At 63.3% G+C, this 24,289-nt stretch overlaps 1 protein-coding gene across 1 annotated transcript in view; it reads right to left on the reverse strand.

Annotated features, from left to right (window-relative positions):
• Window positions 1-9,922: 9,922 nt before the first annotated feature.
• KCNQ1 (potassium voltage-gated channel subfamily Q member 1) overlaps window positions 9,923-24,289 on the reverse strand; it is a 377,490-nt gene continuing 363,123 nt past the window's right edge. The window contains exon 16 of the mRNA XM_052662163.1: window positions 9,923-10,153. Within this exon, the coding sequence (XP_052518123.1) occupies window positions 9,923-10,153 (231 nt within the window). The remainder of the gene's footprint in view (window positions 10,154-24,289) is intronic.

Below are 24,289 nucleotides of genomic sequence, written 5' to 3' on the forward strand. Positions count from 1 at the left end.
AGACAGGCAGGGAAGGAGGAGATGAGTGGGTCTGTGGGCGCCGCAGCGGGGAGGTGCTGGGTCAGACTGCCCGCTGCCTCTTGCCTCCACACGCAGCTTGGGTTCTGCGGGAGGTGAGGGTAGGGGCTGGCCCACCATGCTCCCTTTAGGGGGACAGAGATGCTCCAGGGGGTAAGGAGGCCTGGAGGTTCCTGCTGGTTAAAGCCAGGAGCTTGGAGCCAGGTGTGCCAGCTCACTGGGTGCCCATGCTCCAGGGCCCTCCCTTGCACAGGGCACACTTTGGGGAGTGTTTCCTGCTGCTGAATCTTTCATTCACAGATGCATTCATTCTGCCCACAGCCACCCTCCTGCGGGCGCCCACCTGGCTGCCTGGGGCCAGACCCTGGGTCAGAGGTGGTTGGCTCAGCCTCGAAACCCGAGAGGAGGGGTCCTTTGAGCTGCAGCCTCCTCCGTGCGCCTGAAGGGTCCTTCTGGAGTGTCCAGGCTGCTCTGTTCTGTGGGGCGGTGAGGAGCAGAGTCAGGGCCAGGAGAGGTTTTGGCCCCAGGGGTGTTCGAGTCTTGGTGTCTCCAGTTCAGCCCACAGCGGTCACACCCTGGAAGCAAGTGAGTGTCCACATGCAGGGGCTGCTGAGCGTGGCCACAGCAGATGGAAGGAGAAGCTGTGCTGAAGCCCCAAGAACCGGGAGGCGCCTCCAGACCCGGGGAGAAGGACCAGCAGCAGAACAGCTGGACGGTGCTGCTGCCCATGTGCCCGAGGAGCCCGCATGTCCAAGAAACCTGTGTGTGAGGGACCCCTGTGTCGTGAGGGGCCCGTGTGCCCGAGGAGCCCGCGTGACCACGGAGCCTGTGTGCCCACGGAGCGCATGTGCCCGAGGAGTCTGTGGCATTCAAACATGCGAATTCGTACCTGACTTGAAGTCAGGCTCCTGCCGAGCTGGAAAGGTGCGCGCTGGCCCCTTCACCTCCCAGGAGGGACCTGCCCTTTTCCAGTCTACGGACGGAGAGTATTTGAAAACACATAATGAGGATGTTTTCAGGTCTGTACCTTAGGAAAAAGTCAAAGGAGGAAGTGTGGTGGACCTCTGGGGACTGTGGGCCTGTGGCACTGGAGGAGAGCACTCAGGAGGCACCTACTGCGTGCGCCTCACTGTCTCGCTCACAGCAAGCCTGATGCGTAGGGGGCCCAGGGGCAGGCCTCTGTTTTGAGGGCCCCCATCACCCCCTCACCTCAGTTTCCTCCCTGTTGGTGGCGGTTCTCAGCGGCTGTGTCACTGAGGCTTTGGAGGGGCCGTCCAGGAGGCTCCCTGGGGTGTTGGGGAGGGAGCCTTCTGTCTGCCGGCTGGCCTTGAATGGGGCAGCGCGGGTTCACCCCAGGCCCTGCGGGATGAGAGAGATGCCCAGGAGGACACTGGACGACTTAGGGTCAGAAATGGAGTCAAGAGCAAGGCAGGGGCCCCGCAGGCCTTGCGCCCCAGGCCGGCCAGGCGAGCGGAAGTCCCGCTGATTGTCAGCCGCTGGGCCTTCCCCCTCTGAAGTCCTTTAGACGAGGCCTTGTGGATGCGAGAAGGGACTTGATTAAGACCCTTGGAAATTCCCCAGTGACGTCAACCCACCATCCTGACAACCTGACATCCGGACACCACCCACCATCCTGACAACCCTCTCTTTAGAAGGTGTCTGCCTTGAGGGGTCTCCCACCCTTGCGGATGGCCCCCAGCGCACCAGCAGTCAGGGCCCCCTCACCTCCACCCTCGAGTGCGGGGCCTGGACCCGCACGAGCCTCCTCTCCCTCGCCCGGCCGATCCGTCTCTGCTGTCACTTCCATTGTCCTTGGCAGAGGGGCTGCCGCCCCGCCTCCTGGGTCGTGGGCTGAGGGCGCGGGTGGGGGTGCCGGCTCCCTGTGTGCACGCCCCCAGGCCCTTCTGGCAGGTTCTCTGGCCCCGGTGGGGGTGGGGAGCTCTGAGGTGGAGCTGAGTCTGCTCCAGGGGTGTCCCGTGTGTGGCTGTGAGAAGTTCCTGGCAGCAGGGTATCTCGGCCTTGCAGAGGGGGCTGGCCATCCCCGTGGACCCTGGGCCACTGTTCCGGGACAGCTGGGTGGGGATGTGGGCCTCGGCCCATCGGGTGACCTGAGCGGGCCCATCAATTGGGAGGTCCGGCAGGGGCCCACTCAGTGCGGTTTGCCCTGGAGAGACGTCTTTGTCAGCGGCCGTTGTGGTGTGTGCTGCGGGCTGCAGTTAGATGTACAGTCGTCTTGCTGGGCTAGAGACGACAGCTCGAGTGCGCCCCTCTCCCTGGGCTCAGTGAGCTCCTTCGTCGGTGCCGGTTGTGAGGCCCCTGCGGCTCTCGTCCTGTCTTCTCTTAGGCTTTGCGCCCTGCTGGCAGCTTTGAGAAGGTGGGGCTGCAAAGAAGCTCAGAGAGCTTGGGGGCCCTGCCCACGGACGCACAGCTAGCATGCATCTTGGCACTCGGTAGCTGAGTCAGAATGGGAACATGCTTGCATCGTGTGTGTGTGTGTGTGTGCGCATGTGTGTGTGCGTGTCTGTGTGTATAAGGAGTGTGTGTGTGTGCGTGTCTGTGTGTATAAGCTGTGTGTGCGTCTGTGTGTATAAGGTGTGTGTGTGTGTCTGTGTGTATAAGGTGTGTGTGTGCGTGTGTGTGCGCGTCTGTGTGTATAAGGTGTGTGTATGTGTGCGTGTGTGTGTGCGCGCGTGTCTGTGTATAAGGTGTGTGTATGTGTGCGTGTGTGTGTGCACGCGTGTCTGTGTATAAGGTGTGTGTATGTGTGCGTGTGTGTGTGCGCGTGTGTCTGTGTGTATAAGGTGTGTGTATGTGTGTGTGTGTCTGTGTGTATAAGGTGTGTGTGTGTGTGTGTCTGTGTGTATAAGGTGTGTGTGTGCGTGTGTGTGCGTGTGTGTGTGCGTGTCTGTGTGTGTAAGGAGTGGGCAGTGGGGAGGAATGAAGCCAAGAAGAAACAACCAAAAGGAGCTCGATGGGGTTTGGTGGATTGCATCAGTAGTCAGGCCTGTAACTGGGTCTCCTGAAGAGCCAAAGGGACTTTGGGATCTTCCTTCACGGCAGGCGCAGTGGCAGCCTTCTTGGGGCCAGTGGGCATGTCCTGATGGACCCACCACATTTGGATGCGTGGGCTAGGCACAGTGTTTCCTGACCCCTTGGCCCAGGTGGGCCAGCAGAGGAGCTCTGTTTGTACTGCCTGGGAATTCTCCGCTCGTTGGTCTTCAGCTTTATCCCTCCCCACTGCCCACTAGCTACACTCCTTGGACCTGGCCTCTCCGGCCTCACCATCCAGTCTGAGAAGGCCATCTCTCTGTTTCAGCCAGCCCATTCCTCCCTGCCTTCTGACTTCCTGGCTCACCCCCCAAAATTCTCTGCCACCGGCAGTCTTGCTCTTCTCTGAGGCTTTTTCTGATGCAGATTCACAAAACCAGGTGCTGCGTTGGGCTGGCCCTGCCTTGGGCCTCAGTTTCCCCATTTGCACAGGAGGGTGGGGGTGGGGAGGACTCATGTGCCCTGAGGCCTGTCTACTCTGGGCACCTCCCTCCCCTGGCACAATCAGTGTGCCCCCCGAGCACCCCGTCCCCCCGCCTCCGTGTGCTCTGCCCCCACCAGCTCCCGGGGGCCACAGGCTGGGCAGGAAGGCTAGGCTGCCGCCTGACTGATCCGGGCAGCCTGTGCCTCCCGCTTTGATGTTGCTCAGAAAGAGCACAGGCTTCCTTCAGGCTGGAAACCTGGGGAGAGTCTGCGAGCAGCGTGTGAAGGGGGCTGGGTGGGAGAGGGGCGGGGGTTACTGCTGCGTTCCAGTGACACGGTTTCAACTCAGGCTCAACCCCCGTACCGTCCACACCCAGAGGCAGGAGGAGCGGGTGTGCCAGGCCCCCAGTGGGCGCCTGTCCTGGGCTGGCTCTGGGCCTGGTCAGGCTGTGGGGTCAGTGCCCAGAGGTGGGTGGGTCGGGGGGCAGGTGTGGCTCCGGGTGTCACAGAGGTGGGATGAAGGCCCGGGGAGGGGGCTGAACAGCAAGAGCAGGGACAGGGGATCTGAGCTTTCTCTGGCATCTGCCCTGTCTGCCCAGAACAGGGTGTTCCCTCTCCCCCACCGTCCATCTCGCTAAGGCGCCTGGGGGCTGGGGGCAGGGCTGGGCTGCAGGGAACCCCAGAGGGACCCGCTGAGAGAGAAGGGACTGGGGCTCAGCGTGGACTCCTCCCTCCTGTCACACAGCTGGCACCTGAGGTCTGGGCAACGAAGGGCTGGCGTCCTGGCCTCAGAGGCCTTGGGCTGGGGCATAACTGGCAGGAGCCCCCAGCTTCAGAGAAGACCCTTCCTCAGGCCAGTATCCCCGATCAGAGTGAAGAGCCGCTGTGCCACCCCCCCAGCCCCTCACCCCCCAGGCCTGGGCTGCTGGAGCCGGAGCAGGTGAAGACGCAGCAGCTGGCCGGCAGGGTCAGAGGTCGCCTGCTCCTGGGCCCTGGAGCTGCCCGTCCGGGAGGCCCTCTGCCTGCTCGCCGGGGTTCTGCCGCACGGTGAGGTCGGAAGGGGCCTGGGTGGGGGCGGGCAGCTTCTGGAGGGCCCGGCCTCTGGCCCGCGGCTCTCAGAGGTCAACGGGAGCTGAACTGTTTGTCCAGGCCCGGCTGCTCTGAGCACGCTCCAGGCCTGGCTGCCCGGCTGACCCGTGCCGGGCCTGGTCTCCCCAGCCCCCCAGGCCCTGGGGCCACAGTGATGGGGCCACAGCCCAGAGGAGCGCTGCTGGGGCTAGGAACGGTGAGACAGACCCCCTTTCAAACCCCCAGTGAGCCCTGGGTTCTGGGGCCCTGAGGGCTGTCCTGGGAACAGGGTTCTGGGGATCTAGGACGGGGCTCCCACGCTGGGGCTGGGCTTTGTGTTCGGAAGGGGGTGTCCGGCCCTGCAGGTGACCCAGTGGGGCCCCACCGGGTGAACGCTGGCTCGGGGCCGTGGGCGGGGCCTCCCGGGAATGTGGCCCATGCCTGCCCTCTGCCGCCCCACCCTACCCCACCCCAGCTGTCCGGCCCCCCAGGCAGAGTGCACACCTGACCCTCTCTTGGGGCCCGGTGGCCAGCCCCTCTCCCCAAGCTCCGGTCACATGGCACTGCCTGTGCCCACCAGTCTGTGCCCTGCTGGGTCTGGGCGTGTCTGCAGCACCCAGATTGCTTTACAATGCTGTGCTGGTCTCTGCCACACATCGACATGAACCGGCCACGGGTACACGTGCGTCCCCTCTCTCCCCCCTCTCCCCATCCCACCCCTCCAGGTTGTCCCGGAGCACCGGGCCTGAGCTCCTGCGTCTGCAGCGGATTCCCGCCGTCTGTCTCACACACGGTGGTGTTCACGTCTCCAGGCTGCTCCGTCCGTGCGTCCCGCCCTCGCGTCCTCTGGGCCCACAAGTCTGCCCTCCACGTCTGCATCTCCGCTGCTGCCTGAGAAGGGGTTCATCAGCACCGTCTTTCTGGACTCCGCGTACACGTGTTAATATACGATAGTTGCTTTTCTCCTTCTGGCTTACTTCACTCTGTATAATAGGCTCTCGGTTCGCCCACCTCATTAGAACCGACTCCAGTGTGTCCATCTGTACAGCTGAGTCGTATCCCATCGTGTACACGTAGCAGAGCTTCTTCGTCCATTCAGCTGCCGATGGGCATCCAGGTTGCTCCCGTGTCCCAGCTGTTGTCAACGGCACCGCAGTGACACTGGGGTACACGTGTCTTTTTTAGTTATGGTGTCCTCAGGATACATGCCCAGCAGTGGGACTGTTGGGTCATATGGTAGTTTTATCCCTAGTCTTTAAGGAATTTCCATACTGTTCTCCATAGTATCAATTTCCATTCCTGCTGACAATGCAAGAGAGTTCTCTTTCTCCACACTCTCTGCAGTGTTTACTGTTTGTAGATTTTTTGACCTGGTGTGAAGTGATGTGTCTTCGTAGGCTTGATTCTCGTTTCTCTGGCCATGAGCGGCGCTGAGCCCCTTTCTGTGTGTCTGTTAGCCGTCTGTGTGTCTTCTTTGGGAGATGTGTCTGTTCAGGTCTTCTGGCCACCGTTTGACTGGGCTGCTTGTTTTTCTGGTGTTGAGCTGCATGAGCTGCTTGTATATTTTGGAGATTAATCCTTTGTCACTTGTTTCATTTGCTGTTATTTTCTCCCATCCTGAGGGTTTCTTTTTACCTTGTTTATAGTTTCCTTTTTGCTGTGCAAAACTTTAAAGTTTAATGAGGTCCCACTTGTTTATTTTTTTTATTTCCATTATTTTAGGAGGTGGGTCATAGAGGATCTTGCTGTGATTTTATGTCAAGGAGTGTGCTGCCGATGTTTTCCTCTAAGAGCTTTACAGTCTCTGGCCTTACATCTTGAGTTTATTTTTGCTTGCGGTGTGAGGAGGTGTTCTAGTTTCATCCTTTTACATGTAGCTGTCCAGTTTCAAGCCCCACTTTTATCCCTTAATTTAACTGGCACTTCTCGAGTGCCTGGTGGGCCAGGCCCACAGGCCCTGTGCCAGGCTCCTGGGCTCTGGCTCCCCTGGGGGCCTCGAAGTCCCCGCATACAGCCTTTTCCAGGGCAGGCTGAGGGCACAGCGCCCGACCCTGCCCAGTGAGGGGCTGCCTGTGAAAACGGTCCTGAGTGGGGAGGGGGCTGTGGCTGCTGGCGCTCGGGGCTCCGCTAAGGGGCAGGACCCAGCTGTCAGATGGGGGGTCAGCCTGGCTGGAGACCGCACGGCTGAGAGGGGAAGGCCTGGGCAGTGGGGGCCAGAGCTGCCGAGGCTGCAGGACAGCGGGGTATGGACGGTTTGCCCTGAGTCGGAGGGGGACCTGGCAGGTGAGATTGGAGGGGCACGTGAGCCGGGCACTGGGGCTGTAATGAGGAGGTAGGCCCCAGAAGCAGGCACCTCCTGGACCAGTTGTCTCTAGTAAGCACCTACTGTGTGCATGACCCAGTCCTAGACCTTACACGTCTTATCGTCATCAGCCCCTCCCCCACACCCCTTTGAGAGGCACTCTGTTCCGGTTGCCCTGGCTGGGGAGGGGGCAAGTGGTTTGGGCCGGCCCCCAGCCAAGACTGGGAGGGCCTCTGCGGGCGGATGCTGGCCTCAGAGACTGGCCCTCCAGGTGCCACCCCTCCGCCCTGCTCCAGGGGGCACTGGTGGGGGAGGGGCGCGGGCAGAGGAGGTGGGCGTCCCAGGAAGCGGGCTGGGACAGCCCCCCGGGCCCCCACACCTCGTCCCTCCAGCAGATGCTCCTAGCACCTATCGGGCACCGAGGACCCCAACAAGGAAGTCCAACTGGGACACAAAGGCCGGACGTGGGGGACAAATGCTCATGGACACTGTCAGCGGGAGCGGCTGGGCAGCCGGGCGAGGCCCACAAAGGGGCGGGGGCGGGGCTGGGAAGGGGCCTGGGCTGCACATGCCACCGTTGCCCGGGCGACGGCCCTCTCCGGGAGAGGTCCGCCGGGCCATTGTCCGGGGCACACAGGACGTGTCATCCACCAGATGGCCATGTGCTGTGTGAGTCAGTTTTCGGGGGCCGAGTGAAGGAATGCAGCCACACGGCCGGCTGGGGCGCCATCTGCTCCCTCAGACTTTGGGCACTGGCGGGCACCGAGTGCCGGCCGGCCGGCCCAGCCTCCGCCTCGGCTTTAATTAGCTAATTCCATAATTGGGCTTTATTTCAGGTAAATTGCATTTCACACCCGAGAGGGCTGCAATGGCCCGTCCAGGAGTGAAGCACTTGGGCACTTTGTGTGCAGTTGATAATACGCCAAACAAAGCCGGGCTGGGTGCAGGGGCCGCGCCCGGCCCAGATGGGCGGCCCGAGCGTGCGCCCCTCGGGCTGGGGGCCGTGCCCGGTGGCGAGCGGGGCGGGGGCTCCGTGGAGGGCCTGCTCTCCCGCCAGCCGCCTCCTGGGGTTTCCACAAATATTTACTCAACAAGGAAACAACAGCTTTTGCCTTTCCAGTAATTGTTGCTCTTGCCCCTCCCCCCAGGGGTGAGGGGTGGGGAGGCCCCAGCCTTCACGGCCCCTTCTCCCCTCCCCCGTGCCGGCCAGTGCCCGGCAGGCTAGACGTTCCTCCGGTAGGAGCCAGGGCCGGACTCTGGGGAGCCCCAGGGCTCTGTGAAGTGGGACCCAGGCCCCTCCCCTCCCAACAGGCCCCAGCTGCCTTTCGGTGAGGACCAGCAGTTCAGCATCCACCTGGGCACCTGCCTACAGGGCTGTCGGTCACGAGGCCGGTGTGGGAGGGCTCCAGGCAGGCGCAGGGCGAATGGGGTGGGGCCCCGGAGGAGAGAGGGGCCCAGACGCCCGTGGGCAGCAGCGGGAGGTGGGCAGGCATCCTGGAATTAGGAATTAAGTCTCAAGGCCTGAGAAGTGCGTGTGGGGTACATGCCCTGAAAACGGTGCCCAAGCTGCTTGTCGGGGGGCCATGACCCCACCTGATCACCACTTCCCCCTTGAAGCGTCACAAGCCTGGGGAAGGGGATGGGTCTCATGAGGTGCTATCAGGGAGAGCTTCCTGCAGGAGTGGGCTGTAAGCCTGGCCAGAGACCAAGGGAATGGTTTTAACTGATGGAGAGGGGACGGGAGACTCTCCCGGGAAAGGCACCCACAGGAGCAAAGCTCAGACGGTGGGCTGGGGTCTGACCTGGGTTGGGGTGGGCAGGAGCAGCCTGGCCTCAAGGTGCTCCTGGGTCCCAGAACCCCCAGGCCAGTGGGTTGGGGCTTCCGGCCCCCTCCCCTCACCGAGGTGGGCGCGGATGGGGTGAGGGGTGCTGGGGTGTTGAGGGGTGGGCGGCAGCTCTGTGGGAGGACAGGTTGTTCCAAAGATGGGTGCTTGCTTCCCCAGGAGTGGAGGTGAGAACAGGGCAAGTTAAATTTTGTGATTCCACATTTATTAGGAAAAACCCGCACAATTAAGAATCAAAATCACACCGTGAAATTCATTAAAGCACAGATTCCAAATCACCGCAAATTATTCCGATCTTGGTGGGGCGGAGCGCCCGGGAGGACACACGTCTTGTTAGAGGTGGTGATACCCATCTGCTCCCCTGCGGTGGGTGGGGGGGGTGACCGTCTGTCCAGCTGCTCGGACCGGGAGGGACCTGGAGGCAGGGCCTGCACGTGGAGGCGGCTCGAGGCCCCTTTTCTCCGGAATGGGTAGGAGAAGCTGCCAGTCCAGAGGGCGGGGCCTGAGCACCCCTATTTTGCTGCTGGACAGTGCCCCCCAGTGAAGAGCTCTCGGCAGTGGTGGGCCTGTCCCTCCCATTGGAAGCTGTGGCCTCACGAGCAGCTCCCCCAGCTCCTCCAGGGTCAGCATCTCTGGGGTGTCAGGGAGCCAGGCCTGCTCCGGGGTCCCGGGATGGGCTCTCAGGCCACGATCGGGCCTTGACTGTAGGCCTCCTTTGTTCGGCTGGGCTGGGCCTGCCCTGCCCTGCCTGCCTCCTCCATGAGTCACCCGGGGTCCTGGATCTGAGACTGGGGGAGGGTCCTCACAGACCCTGTCCAGGCTGTCCCCCGTCTCCCCGCAGGCAGCCCCCGGGGCCGGCATGCAGCCCTGCTGCTTCCTGGCCGAACGTGGGACAGATCGAGCGCCTGGCCTGACCGCCGGCCTTGTCCTGAGTGTCACGCCAGCATGTGGGGCCCCTGGTCTCAGAGCCAAGAGCTGTACCCCGACACCCAGCCAAAATCTAGTACCCATTGGCTGGGAAGGGGCAGTCTTGGTGAGCTCCCCAGTCCAGGCCAGGGCGCTGCGTGGCCCACCGGGTGTCAGGGGCCTGGCGGAGCGGGACTGTGCCCTCCGGCCTTTGAGAGGTGGCCGAGGCCTGGTGGAGCCGTGCCGGACGGGGGGCGGGGTGGGCCAGGCAGGCCTCCTGTGGGCCTCCCCTCTCAGGCACCCTGTGCTCCCATCACGAGCCCTCGTCAGGCCCCCCGTGGGGCACGGTCAGCTGTTCGTAGGTGGGCAGCGCGTTGCTGGGCAGGAAGAGCTCGGGGCTGATGGAGCTGCCGCCCGAGGGCTGGACGGCCTGGGCCCCCGCCGCGCTGGGGGGCTGGCCCCCAGGGGGGCCTCCGTGGCGCAGTGCAAGCAGCTGGCGCAGCATGTCTGTGATGAGCACCAGCCTCTGGTCCAGCTGAGTCACCTGCGGGGACAGGAGCAGAGGTGAGCCGGGTGGCCTCGCGTCGGGGCTCCCTGAAGGTGGGGCGGGGGCTGGCCTGTTTGTGGAACGCGCACCTGCATGTCTGTGGGCGTCTGTGGCCCCTGTGCGTGTCGGTGCGTGTGCACACACGTGCCCGGAGGAGTCCCGCTCAGCAGCCCTCGCCTGAGACCCGGGGGCTGAGCGGCTATCTCTGTCGAAGGGCTCCCGGTCACAGGTCGGGACCCACTCCCCCACATGCCCCCCAACAGGGCTCGTGCCCCAGGCCGTCCCATCATCCCAGCCCCGTCCCCGACTCACTAGAGGACTCACTAGTCCCTGGAAAACCCAGACCCTGTTCATGCCAATGCCCAAGGGTCAGCCAGGACCACATGCGCACCACGCTTCTTGGGCATTGGCCCAAGTGGGGGGTCCAATGCTTTTCCTGCATTGAACATGGGGTTGCCCAGCCCATGAGGTGGGGTTGCCCATGAAACTGGACGGGAGCTGGAGGCAGGATGGACCTGGGGCCACAGGTGCTTAGCAGGGGTGGCTGATGGCCAGGAGGGGACAGGGCTGAAATGAGCCCAGCGGGAAGAGGAGGCCAGGGCCCTCCGAGCAGGGGCGGGGGACAGAACACGACCCCAAGTGGGCTGGCCTGTGGGGGGAGGCACGGCTGTCCTCGAGGCCTGCAGCACCCTTGGGAGCTGTTCCCCCGGGGTCTCCGTCAGAAAATAATACCCACTTTGGGGACCTGGAACCCTGGGGAGCCTCAGAATGTCAGAGCAGGGAGAGGAGGCAGCCGGGCGGTCAGGGATAAGGGCAGGCCTCAGGAGCACCGGGCGCCCCATGGGAGAGCACGTCTGGGGGTGCGAGCCCTGCGGTGGCTCGGCTGAGGCTCAGCGTGGGGCTGAGCACAGGTGGGCAGAGGTGGCCGGGGCCGGCCGTCCACCCGGACACACGAGGGATTCGAGATGTGCGCAACGTGTGCCATCGTGGCCAGACTCCCGGGCACCCCTCTGGGCCCACTGCCCGCTGTAGTCTCCCCACCGCGGGGCTGCACGGAGCTGGGTGCTGGCCAAGCGGTTGGCTCCGGGAAGACGGTAGGGAGAGGAGGCCTTGGATCCTGTGTAGCCAGGTCCCGGGGGGCCCAGGTCAGGCTTCCCAGGGCTGGGGGCAGGCCACAGCCTCCCTCCTGTGGGGGACACTGAGTCAGGGGGAGGAGGGGGGCTGGCTGGGCGGGGATGAGAGGAGGGGTCTCTCCCGAGGCCCCAGGAGAAGGGTCTCATTTGGGGTCTCTGGTTGGGACCGCTGCAGCCCCCACCCCCAGGTTCCATGAGGGGAAGACCTGGGTGGGGTGGAAGGGTGGTCCATGAGGATTAAAGCAGACACTCCTGGGAGGGGGCCCAAGCGGGGGGTCCAAGCTGGGCTTAGAAGAAGCAAGTGCTCCTGGGAGAGGGGCTGGAGGGGCCTATGGCGGGGACTTGCCCACCATCACCTCCAAACCCCGCCCCTCTCATTGGCCCAAGATCGCTGGACCCTGCTGCCATCAGGACTGGCCCCCTAGTCCCAAAGCCGCCCTGGGAGATCCGTCAGGGGGACCCTGGGTGCCTGGTAGCCTTGAACGAGCCTTGCACGCGGCTGGTCCCAGCAAGACTTCAAGTTGCTTCGCTGTGCGGGCCCCGGCTTTGGTATTGACTGGTTTGGCCTCAATTAAAGCCCCAAATACATCACTGAAGAAAATCTGTGGTTTCGTACATTTTCACTTTACGGCGCTTGAACATCTGTCAAAAGTCCCCAGAAAGGCAAGTGGGTCTGGAAGCCTCCATGGGGGTGTTCTTGGGAAAAGAGGAAATGGAAGGAGGGCTGGGACTCAGGAAGGGGTGGGGTCCTGGGCCTGGCTGGCGAAGGGGCCCGTTCCAGGGGCTGACAGCACGGGCGAGCTCGCCCTCGAGGTCTCCTGGGGCCCTTCTTGTTGCCCTTGGCCCTCGGGTGCCAAGCCCACCTCGGCCCCTTGGGCTGGTGCTCATGTCAGGGGGGCTTTGAGGGGCTCACCTGGCATCTTGGTCCCACTAGGCAGCCTGCTGGGGACTGGGGGGCGCTGGGATCTGGGCCAGAATCCCAGAGCCGGCCCAAAGCCTGGGCCTCCCTCCTTCTCATACAGCAGTGGAGTGGGTCTGGGGAGGAGTGTGAAGTGTCACAGCTGGTGTGACGGGAGAGACAGTGGGGAAGTGGGGAAGCTGGCCGACCCACCCAGACCCTGCCAGACCCTCCCGGCCATCGCGCCATCCCCCTGGTTCTCCGGCCGCCCTCTGGGCGCCCCTGCAGGGTCCCCCTGCCTGCCCGGCCCCCAGGCCTCTGGACACAGATCCTCTCCTTCACTCGCCGGGTCCAGCTTCAGGCTGTGGTGACCAGCGGGTGGGCCGGGTCTCCCACTCCTAGCCAGGCCCCCTCCTGGGGCTCCGTGGGTGAGCCGGCACCACCCGGGCCTGCCTGCTGCTTGCCACTGGCCCCCTGAGCCCGGCCTGCCCTGCCCTGCCCTGCCCAGTGGCCGGTGCCCCAGCCCCGCCATGTGGGGTGAGCCTGGCTAGGCAGGTCCGGGCGGCCACGTGAGGTGCCGCCCTAAGCCCTGGCCGGAGGGTCTCCTGCCTGGGCCCCAGTTTCTCAGCTGAGAAGCGGGGAATCCTGCTCCCCACTGGCGGGTTTTCTTGAGGATGGAGCAGGACAGGCGTGTAGGAACCTGTGCACATGGGCTCAGCGAGCATGCCTCGCTTCTCCAGGGCTGAGCGCGTCCCAGGGAGATGGTTCCTGGTCGCCTCCCCGACACCCTCCACCCCTGACTCTGAGCAGAGAGCCTGTATCTCACTTCATATTTGACGGCCACTTTGTGAGCACATTGGAAAAGGTCCTGATGCTGGCAGAGATGGAGGCAGGAGGGGCAGGAGGCAGCAGAGTGTGAGACGGTCGGATGGCATCGCCGACTCCATGGGCAGGAGCGTGGGCACGCTCCGGAAGACAGCAGAGCACAGGGAAGCCCGGCGGGCGGTCGTCCACGGGGCCCCAAAGCGTCAGGCACGACTGAGCAACTAAACGACAGCTGTGAGGACCCAGCGGCGGAGGCAGCGGCCTGAGCCGGGCCCCAGCCGCAGAGAAGTCGCTGGTCCAGGCAGGTGCCCAGGCAGGCGCCGCCACCTTCGGCAGGAAGGCAGTGCCCACTGTGGGCACTGGGCGGTGCGCCCCAGGAACCACAGGGGCACATCAGTTTGGGGGATCTTGAATCTCGTTACTATTTGCAATTTGATAGTGACTAAAAGGGCAAGGCCAACAAAAGCGCCCTTGTTCCCTGCCTCAACTCACTAAATGAATAACCATAAGACGACTCGCGGCCTTCGGAAGAGAAAAAAAGCAATTAGAATAACAGCCAGTTCGAGAGCCCCGGGCGGCTGATGATCAAACCCAAGGCGACGGGATTCCTGTTTGATGTGGTTATGAATTTGTTTTCAAAAGAAAATCTTGAAAAAGAGTCTTTCAAGGGAAATTTTTGCAGAACCTGCTAGGCCTTGATCCCAGCTCTGGACCCGCCAGCGGTCCTGGCCAAAGATGGGCGGGAAGATGGGGCCGTGACCGCCTGTGGCTCACGGGGAGGAGCCCCCGGTCCTGGGGGCAGCTCGAGGGGCCAGGGTCCCTGCCGGGCCATCTGAAGGCAGGGCGGGGCTCCTCTCGGGACAACCCGGGACCCTCTGCGGGGTCATGGGACAGAAGCCCTCTGGGCGCTCCCCTTGTCTGCACCCTCTCCTGGGCCGACGGTCACTGAGCTGTCCTCAGGGGGCGATGCTCAACATGCTTAACCAGGCATTGAGCTGGATGGGCCCAGCTGGGCTGTAGGGAGCCGGGGGATCCAGGTAGGTGATGAGATGCAGGGGAGCCTGGAGCCCAGCGAGCCCTGCCCAAGCACAGGGATGGGCCTGGGGACACGGCCGTGATGCTCAGGCCCACTCCATCCTCCTGCAGGCCTCCCGCCACGGCTCTACGCCCCCACTTCCTGCCCGCTTCACAGACCGCAGGGAGGGTGGGAGCGAAGAGCCAGGGGCAGGGGCACAAAGGGGCTGCCGCCGGCCTGGCTGCCTTCCCCCTTGCGCCCTGGCCGCAGGCCTGCACGGCCCAGCACTGCCCAGGTCACAAGCCCCTGCTCCCAGCTGCCCCTGGGCCCACAGGCAGGTGACCCGGCGGAGGCCCTGAGGCCATGAGCTCCTGGGCATGGTTGAGGGACCCGGTCAGGTCCACCCAACAGTGGGGCAGGTCTGGAGGCCCACGGCAGGGGTGCTGAGCCCACCAAGTGAGGGATTGTCCAGCCGGGAAGGGAGCCCCAGGCTGGAGGGCTCAGAGCAGAAACTCACCTGCTCCGCGGGGGGCCCCAGTCACACCTCCTGGTCCCCTGGGTGGGCCGCTCCCCCCTGCTGCCCCTCACATGCACAGAGTTTGTGAGAAGCCCCAGTAAGGGCAGCACGCGGGGCAGCACGCGGGGTGTGTCGAGTGCTGCTTGGCGGAGGGGAGGCCCGCGCCTGCCCCTATTAAAGAGTCTGGCTGCAGCCTCGGACGTCGGGCCCCACTGGACATGGGAAGGACTCAGTCTGAGAGGGCGACCCTGCCCCTCTGGGCCTAGCAGCTGCAGAGTGAGTTTCAGGCGGTGGTCCCAGGCCCCCCAAACCCCGCCCAGGACTCCTGGGTTCCCTGTCCCCATAGAATGCCCTTTCTCCCCCCACCCCGACCCTGGCCCTCACTCTGCAGCCTGGTGAGGGAGTGGAGTAGGTGTCGCGGTGACCTACGACCTTTGCCCCTGTGCCCTTCAGTGCATGCAGGTAAGCCTGAGCACCCACGTGGAGGGCAGGGGGTGTCATTGAGAGAGAGCAGCAAGGGGAGGGGCACCGGCTGCAGCCCTGGTGTCCTCTGGCCCTTCCCTACTGACCAGGATGGGAGGCCACCCTGCTGTGACCACTGTGGTCTGTTGTCTCCTGAGCCTGGGTGCACAGGCTGAGGCCAGGAATGCACCCAAGACCCACACGCTCGGCCCTGCGGGGCCTCAGGCCTGAACCCAGACCGTGAAACCACAGCTTCCCTGCACCTCTGCTGAGGCCTCTGCCTCTCAGCACCCATCCTGTCCCTTCCATTCTCATCTCAGAAAAAGGCTCCCAATCTCAGCACCCACCCCTCCATGGCTCCCAGCCCAGGCCAGAGTGCCAATTTTATGTGCTAGGACTATTGCAGTAGCCTGCCAGCCGGCCTTCCTCTGCAATGTGCTTCCACACGGTGGTTCTTTTTAAACACAAACCAGCTCACATCACATACCATCCTGAGCTCCCATCTCACTCTCGGGAGAAGCCTGAGTCCCTCGTGTGGCCCCATACCTGTCTCCCTTTGCTTTCTGGCCTCCAACCCCCCATCCTTCTTTGGGATTCCCTAGCGGCTCCTGCAAGGCGAGAGACACTGGAGACGTGGGTTTGATCCCTGGGTTGGGAAGATCCCTTGGAGGAGGGCATGGCAACCCACTCCAGTATTCCTGCCTGGAGAATCCCGTGGACAGATGAGCCTGGCAGGCTACAGTCCATGGGGTTGCAAACAGTCGGACACAGCTGAGCGGCTTAGCACGCACTCACGCGTGCACGCACCCTTCTTCCCTCCTCGTTGACTCCAGGCGACTTTATTGGTCCTTAAACACGGCGGCACGTGCCTGCCCCAGGCCTGGCCTTTTCTCCTGCTGCTCACCCGCCTGCATCAGCCACCCCCACCCTCAGATCTCACCAGAGGCACTGATCTGAGACCCTCTCCCTCCTCTGCCATGGCCTTCCCCTTGCCCCCACCTCCCACCGTCCTGTACTTCCTCCAAGGCCCTTGGCATGGGGTTACGTCTGTCCGTCCTCATCTGGGCCTCCCATTAGAATTAGGCCCCAGGAGCCCCGCTCCTCTGTTGGTCTGGCTGGCACACAGGGACCCCATTCACATGTGTGGAACAAACATGCTGGGAGCTCCCCGGCCCAGTGCCTGGACCCCAGAGTCCCCAGGAGCCCTCCCACCAAGGAGGAAGGGGGCAGCGGTGCAGGGTACCTGCCTGCCTGGGCCCAGCTGTCCCCGGAGGTCCCTGCCCAGTGGCAGCCAGACCCGGCCCAAGAGCACACACGAGGCCTGTGGGTCCTGCTCCTGGCGCTGGGCCTCCCTGACTCCTCGGGACTTGGGAACACCCCTCCCCCATGGCAAGAGCGCGGGAATAACGCCCATAAATCACCCTTTCGTTAGAGCCCATGGGGCTGGCTGGTCTCACAGAGCCGGGTATGAGTGGAAATAGATCACAGCGCTTCATAACTTTGTAATTTATGGCAGGAGACGGTGTAATTGTGTTTATGACTTTGTTTTAGTGCTTTAGCTCTTGGAGAAAAGTCAGCCGTGTTTCTAGCTGCTGAGGTTTTACTGCCAGTCCCCAGGGTGGCCGGCCGGCCGGCTGAGCTCTTGGTCCTGTGGTGCAAGGCGCACCCAGGTGGCCCAGGAGACGGCCTCGGAGCCTGGCCCATGGCAGCCGGGCCAGGCCAGGGTGTGTGCCCTGTGGTCCGTGGGAGGCCCCCAGATGCATTCTGGGTGTGTGGGCCACACGGCAGTGGGGCAGGGTCTCAGGAGGGCCTGGGTGGTAGACAGGCTCCTGGGCTCATGTTCTGGCTCTGCCTCTTCCTGGTGGGATGACCTTGACCTCGCCTCCCCGAACTCAGTTTCCCCATCTGTAAAATGGGCATGTTGGTTGAGTCTCCCTCAGGAGGATGTTGTAAGGATTAAATGAATGAATGCAAGAAACCGCTGGAAAGGGGTTTTGGCGCCCAGCAAACACGGATTGAGTCTCCTGGTGACCACTGTTGTAGCTATTGTTAGCAATTTGTGCGTGTGCAGCGTGGCCTGAGGGCTGGCCGGCCTTTGTGTGCATAGATGCGTGTGCACAGACGTGTGTGCACACAAGTGCTTCAACTCTATAAGGGCAGGAAGACTGAATGTGCAAGAATGCTGGGCCGTCTTCACACAGTTCCTTTGCACAAGAGCACCAGCTCATTCCCTGAGCTGTCCAAGGGTGCGCGTGTGTCTATCTGGACCTCCCTGGGCCTTGGCATGTGCCACGGAAGTGAGCACGCTGCCACCAGGCAGTGAAGCTGCTGGGAGGGGGCCGCTCGGGGGCTGAGCTGTGCTGCTCAGCACGGGAACTCTGCCCCGGGGTGCTGATCGAACTCTCCTAACTGGGAGACAGGCCTCTGGCACCCGTGGTCACCAACACACCAGCCCTTCTCCTGTTCCCCAGGGTCCTCTGTCCAGGTGGAGTCCAGGTGGGGCTGAGCCTTGGCCAGAAGAGGTGGGCGATGGGGCAGCCATTGTGCCCTAACCCCCGGGACGCGTGCCTCGGTCTGGCCTCACGCATCAGCCAGGGTGGGCGTTTCAGGGGCTGCAGACCGAGGGCTGTGTCCCAGCCGGTCCTGCAAACCTCTCGCTCTTCTGCCTACAGGGCGGCAGGTGGTCTGAGTCATCACCTGAGTCAGTCACCCCTCAGCCGGGTCCTTGGCACAGCATAGCCAACGGCCTGGTCACCCCCACACCCCTCTGGTGGCCTGTGTGTCCCTGGCAGGCGCTTGCAGACCATCCCTTAGGAGGACAGGCTCCTTCCCTCTGAGAGATGGCTGTGATGGGAGCAAGACCCTTCTGCCTGCCCCACAGACACACGCTCGCCTGGGGGCAGCCCCACAGGCGCCTGGGCTCCGCTGGGGACCCCCAGGAGTGATTCGGTCCAGCCTGACCGTTGAGTGGGGTGGGCCTCGGGATCTCTATCATAAGCCACGCCCACCTGCCCCCTGCTCATCCGCCAGGACAACCTTGCCTGCCCTCCACACCCAGCCCAGGGACCCCCGCCTGCCCGCACCCGTCTACGCAGACACCCTCAGCACTGCGCCCCAGCTCTGTGCACTCCCCGAGGCCGCTCCGTCTCCACTGGTGAGCAAGTCTCACAGCGTCTTGGCCCAGCGGGTCCCAAAAGGAACTCCGACTCGCCCTGGGCCTGCCCCCGTCTCAGAATGGGGCGCCGACACCCACACAGAGAAGCATTGGGTCCGCCTGGCGCTCACCCACGCCCGGCCTGTTCTCTAGGGCACACGCTCTGCGTGCAGCCTGCCGGGCAGCCCCCGCCCAGCCTAGCGGCATCCCTGGCCGGGGCTGCTGTGACCACCTCCACTGGACTCGCCCAACTGCCCCCTGTTCACTCCAGGCAGCAGCCAGGCTGAGCTCCTCCCTGGGAGGATTGCCAGTGTACCCAGAGTGAAATCCAACCCCCTGCCGAAGCCTCCGAGCTCTGCGGCCCCGAAAGCCCTCCCTGACCGCCCTGCTCTGTCTCTCAGATCCTGAGCACATCCCCCTCGACCATGCCCCAGCATCTTTGCACTTGCCATTCCCTCTGCCTGAAAAACTGTTCTCCAACACAACATGTAACCTCAGCTCAGGTGTTAGGAGTGGGCCTCCCTTCCATTGCTGAAACCTCCTGTGGCGGCTAGGCCTTGGACGGTCATGTCCCCAGAGGGTCTCCCAGAACCTGGAACATAGTACGGGTTAAGTGCTATTGTTCAGTTGCTAAGCTGGGTCCGACTCTTTGCTACCCCGTGGACTGCAGCTCGCCAGGCTTCCCTGTCCTTCACTGTCTCCCGGAGCTTGCTCAAACTCATGTCCATTGAGTCAGTGATGCCATCCAACCATCTCATCCTCTGTCACTCCGTCTCTTCCCACCTTCAATCCTTCCCAGCATCAGGGTCTTTTCCAATGAGTCGGCTCTTTGCATCAGGTGGCCAAAGGATTGGAGCTTCAGCTTCAGCATCTGTCCTTCCAGTGAATATTCAGGGTTGATTTCCTCTAGGATTGACTGGTTGAATCTCTTTTCAGTCCAAGGGACTCTTAAGAGTCTTCTCCAGCACCACAGTTCAAAGGCATAAATTCACGTGGAATAGAGTTGGTGCTTCACAAATATTTGCTGGATGAATAAAGAGCCCTCTGCCTCCTCCCGGGGCCCCAGGACTGGGGTGAGAGGGTGCAGGTCCTCCAAGCCTACAGCCTGTTCGCTCCCCAGGGTGGTACTGGCCAGGCCTTTCATTGTCATTGACTCGTAAGGGGTGTCCGTACACTGAGAAAGTTTGACCTTTGACATGGACATCGTGACTGCTTTCCCCCAGCGTGCCACTGGTCTCGTGAATCGGTTTATGGGAATTATGATTATTATTTTTGGTCTGGTCATACAGAAGTTTTATTTAGCTTTTCACTTTTTATGTAGTCAGAGTTATTTATCTTTTTCTTTGTGGCTTCTAGATTTTCTGCCTGCTTGGAGTAGCCTTCCCCATTCTGACCTCGAAACAATTTTTTTTTTTCTAGAATTTTTTAGATTTTTACCATTAAATCATTGAATGGTGTGGGGTTCACTTGAGCTTCGAGACCTGTTTTCAGCAATCGGCCTGTCGATCTCCCCTGAAGACTACACTTCCCTGAAGGACGGAAGGTTCATTTTATAGATGCTTTGCAGTCTATAGTGAACCGTCTCAATCGTGAACCGTCTCAATCGTGAACCGTCACAATCGTGGCAGCCTTACGACACATTTCGCATGTGGGTGGCAGATGTCCTTTCTGGAGTTGAGGACGCTGGTGGCTCTGTCCAGGGGGTGTCCAGCAGTGGCGGTGGTCAGGGGATCATGGGCCAGCTCAACTGGACAACCTCAGTGACCTCTTGCTCCTCTGTTCAGAACTCTGCAAGACCCGCCTTGGACTCTGAACAGAGAAGGAAGTCCTGGCCGGGGGTCCAGGTGGTCAGCCCTCCCCGAGGCAGCTCCAGCATGAGGCTTCCCCTCTGCCCTGCCCCCCACCGCCAGGCTGTCTCCCTGGATTCTCTAGTGGCTCACGGCCTCACCCCATCCACATTTCTGTTCACGTCTCCCCTCCCCACGAGGCTGCCCTGGGCCCTGAGCTACATGCTGTGACCTGCCTGCAGGCCTCTGCCCACTTCCTTTCCCTCCAGCACGCTCACTGACATCACTGGTTTCCTTACTCGATGTTCTGTCTCTCCCTGCCCCCTCCCCACACCGAGGGCGGGAGCCCCGTGGGGGGCTCTGCGTGTGCTGTGTTACCGACGTGCCCCGTCCATGCTGCTGGACCCTGAGCCACGCCCTCCCTCCCCCCGCAGCTCCACGGGGCCACGTTTGCGCCCAGGGTCCACAACCACTGCCTGACCGTGCGCCCCTGAGGCTGCCCTGCGTGGACCCCGGGGAGGAGGTGCCTGTGGCAGCTTGCAGAGTTGGGGGCCCTGGGCCGGGGGCACATGGCTTCCTGGGCTGCACAGAAGCCTCTTTGCTTGCCCCCACCCCACCGCTGGAAGGGGGCCTGGGTCGTGGGGAGCAGGATACACAGAGGCCAAGAAGCTGCCCACGGCTACGTGGTGGGTGGGCCAGGCAAGGGGCGGCGACTGGCACTGGATGTGTGTGGCTGGGTCTCCCAGTGGGCTGGCCAGCCCCTAGCTGGGGCCTCAGGGGGGTCCTGCGGGCGGAGGCCAAGCGGGGGCCGCCCACCCTGCCCACATCGGGCAGCCCCAGGCTGGCTGGCTGAGCCGCCCTGCTTGGGGCCAGGCAAGCGGGAATGTAGGGCAGGCTGGAAAAAGGCGCTGGAAGCCGAGAGGCCGTGTTTGTGTTGGCGGCGGGCGGAGGCCCCACCTGCATTTGATTCTCCGCCGCCTCCCCCTTCTGAGCTGCCCCTCTGACGAGCCTCGAAGTCCCGGAAGCCAGGGACGCCGGGCAGAACACTTTGTACCAGGAGCCAGCACACTCGGCCGGCCCAGCCAAACACCAGGCCTGGGCAGGCGGGTGGGCAGGTGGGCAGGGGCCGCCCAGTGGCTCTGTCATCACAGTTCCATCTGGCCCTGGCTGTCCTCTGGGCCCCCCTCATCCCGGGCCCCGGTGCCAGGGCATGGGCAGCTCAGAAGCACTGGGCCCACCAGCCCCTGGGCCGCCCAGCAGCACCCCTGGGGTCTGCTCGCCCTCTGTGAGCTTCAAGTCCAGCAGCCCTTCCTCTGCCCTCACCCCCGTCCATCCCCTGGTGGGACCCCTGCCAGCCGCCCGACAGCTCTCGGACAAAGACCCAGCCCCGTCTTGGCCAGAGGGTCCCCGCAGTCTGGGCCCGGTGTCTTAGCCTGGCCACTGCCCCTTCCTGCCCTGCACTGGCTCTGTCAGTTCCCTGGATGTGCAGTACCCACCTCTCTGCCCCAGGGCCTTTGCACTAGCCGGTCCACTTGCTAGAACATTCCGCTCCTCTCCTGAGCAAACAGACCGTCTCATTCCTCAGGCCCCAAGGCGAGGGTCTCCTCCAGAGAAGGCCCCTCGGCTCCATCTGCCTGCCATCACCTCCCTGACCGACCCCTCCCAGCCACTCTCGTCTGCCTGGGTACTGGTTTCATCCTCTGCTTCCTAAACGTCCACCTCCCTGAAAACGAGGACACTACCAGGCTGTCCACCATCTGTGATGGGCTGGGGGACTTTGGGCCTCAGTCCCCTCCCTGCAGCTCAGAATGGAGACTGATGTGTCTGTGGTTGGGATATCCTGGGGGGGTGGGAGGGCTAGCTCCCCTGGACAGCCCCTTGGGCCTGCAGGGAGTCTCAGGGAAGAAGGAGGCCCCATGAGCCCCAAGGGACCCAGCACCTCCCGGCTGCCTCTGACCGCTTCCCCTGCACCCGCAGCCCGGCCTGGCTCTTCCTCGCCGCTCTGTAGCCACCCTTACCTGTCCCGCTCAGTCCTGAACCGTGTCCTTTCTTTGGACACCTGCACAGCTTCCCCCTTTTCCCTGACCTCCCAGGCCCCGGAGCCCCTTCCCCGGGCAGCTGGGGCCTGTTGACCCCCGGCCCGCTGGCCTCCAGGACAGCGCCTGTGTGCCCCCCTGCCCTCGCCTCCCCAGCAATACGCTCTGCCCAGCTGGACGTCTTGCAGTTAAATCAGCCCCCTTACAAGAGTATGCAAGATGTAACTAGCTGGGTCGTACTGTTCAAAACCATAATCCCTTAAAAGTAAAAAACGCTGTGACGAAACGTCCCCCTTTGGCCCGCCTGGCCCGTCTGACTGTGGTCCGCCCCTCACCAGGGGATCGCCTTAGCGATCTGCTGTTTATCCTTCCGGCCATTTTAAAACAGGAGCGTGAGCCTGCAACACAGTATCCGTCCAGGTGGGCTTAGCAGAAGGTAACCTGAGAAGCTGGGCTCTCTGCACACTCCCTTTCACTAGCTCAGGCTGGGGGCCCGCCGTGTGGAGACATGTCCGCTGAGCCCGCTCCTTGGGCCGAGGTGCACAGGCCTCTCCACAGGGCTCTGGAAATGCCACCGTGGCCGAGCCTGTGGACGGGGAGGCTGATGTGCCCCTGGGAGGGCCAGGCGGGGGACCCCCTCTCTAGGATCGGCTGCCCTGCAGGGGCGCTTCCACACAGCTCCCTGACAGGCTGCCCCCAGCCCTGCGCCCCTTCCCCAGCCCACTCTGCTGCCTGATCTGGGCGAGAGGAGCCCCTGACATGGCCTGCCCTCTGAGCGCACCTAGGCACCTCAGCCTTCCCCCCTCTCCCAGGAGGGCGATGTTAAAACAGGGGCTCCCCATGGCCACAGAGTCAAGGCCAGGATCACTGCAGGGGCCTCGAAACTGTCACGATTTGGCCGGGTCCTCCTCGCTGCCCCAGACCCGTGGGCTTCCTGTCCGGGCCCCAAGTTGCCACAGGCTCTTTGCACTTGCTGCCCATGAGGGAAGTTCTTTCCTGACAAGCTTCAAGCTGCCTCTGTCCTCTGAGTGCCCCCTCAGGGCTACCGGCCCACTCTTTCTGAGGGACTCCTGCGCCCGGCGCCCCTGCAAGGACGCTCAGCTCCTGGAAGGCGGGGCTTCTGCTGGGCAGCACTGTCACGGTGGGCCTGGTGCCCGGCGTACCACAGTGTTCAGTAGAGACCTGCAGAATGGCGCATGACCCCCAGCGGAGCCCCCACGGCCCAGATCAGCCCCAGGCAGGGCGGCCAGCACTGGGGCGCGGGGCTTGGCTGGTGTGCATGAATTCTGGCGTGTGTGAGCACGTGTGCGCGTGCATGAATGTTCACACGGGCAGAATTCCACCAGGGCTGTGCTGGGCCCTACACTGGGGAGTGGGGGAGACCTGGGAGCTGGCTCATGGGGTGGGATCCAGGGTGGTGTCCAGGGCTGGGGGGCTGGAAGAGTGGACATACAGGCTGACCACCTCCAGCCCAGGGGGCCATGCCTGGGAGGCCTCCAGGTGCCAGGGGGTCCAGTCTCCTTGCCCTTCCTGCCTTGGTCCGGGTCGAGAAACGGAGGCCCCACGACTCAGCGGGCCAGGGCCAGGGCCGTGGAGGCAGCTGCCGGAGACAGGAGGGCCGCCCCCGGGGCCCACGTCCAGGACGGCCCCTCCCCCCACTTCTGGCTCCTGCTTCTAGGCCCAGACTCCCTGAGACAGCTCCTCTGGGGCTGGACCCGAGCTGGGGGCTGGGCGGGGGGCTCTGGGCCAGGGTGAGGATCCTGGGGTCTGGAAGAGCCCGGTAGGGAAGGTGAGGGGGGACCAATGCCTTCCAGGGGAAGTGGCCGGGTTTCCACCTGTATACAGGGTGGAAAGGGCCGGGCCCTGCCCTTTCCCTGGCGCTGGGGGCCTGGCTGGGGGCTCAGCTGGACCTCCCCACCTCGTGGGCATGACCACACGCTCCTAAGCCTGTTCTCTCCCCGTTCGGGTGGCCCACAGCCTGTGAGCCAGAAGCCCCCGGGCCCCAGGCTCCCCCACCCAGCACAGGCCCCCTCCCTGCCTCTGCTCGGTCTCCCCCGCTCTCGGTGGGGGGCAGCCCCCGCAGACAGAAGACAGTCCCTTCCTCTCTGCCCCGCTCCCTCCTCTGTGCTTTTTTTCCTTATGGCCGTCTGAGTGCCGCCCCTGCCCCAGCCTGCGTTTGGCTCACCTTCCCCTGACAAGTCCCTCGAGTCACTGGGTCCCCGGGGGCTCTGCGCAGTCACCTGGCTATGCAGCGGCCCAGTGTGGGGTGGCCCGTGTGGCTGAGGGCCTGCTGCTGCACCTGCGGC

The sequence above is a fragment of the Budorcas taxicolor genome, chromosome 25 (assembly GCF_023091745.1).
Source record: "Budorcas taxicolor isolate Tak-1 chromosome 25, Takin1.1, whole genome shotgun sequence".
Taxonomy (NCBI): Eukaryota; Metazoa; Chordata; class Mammalia; order Artiodactyla; family Bovidae; genus Budorcas; species Budorcas taxicolor.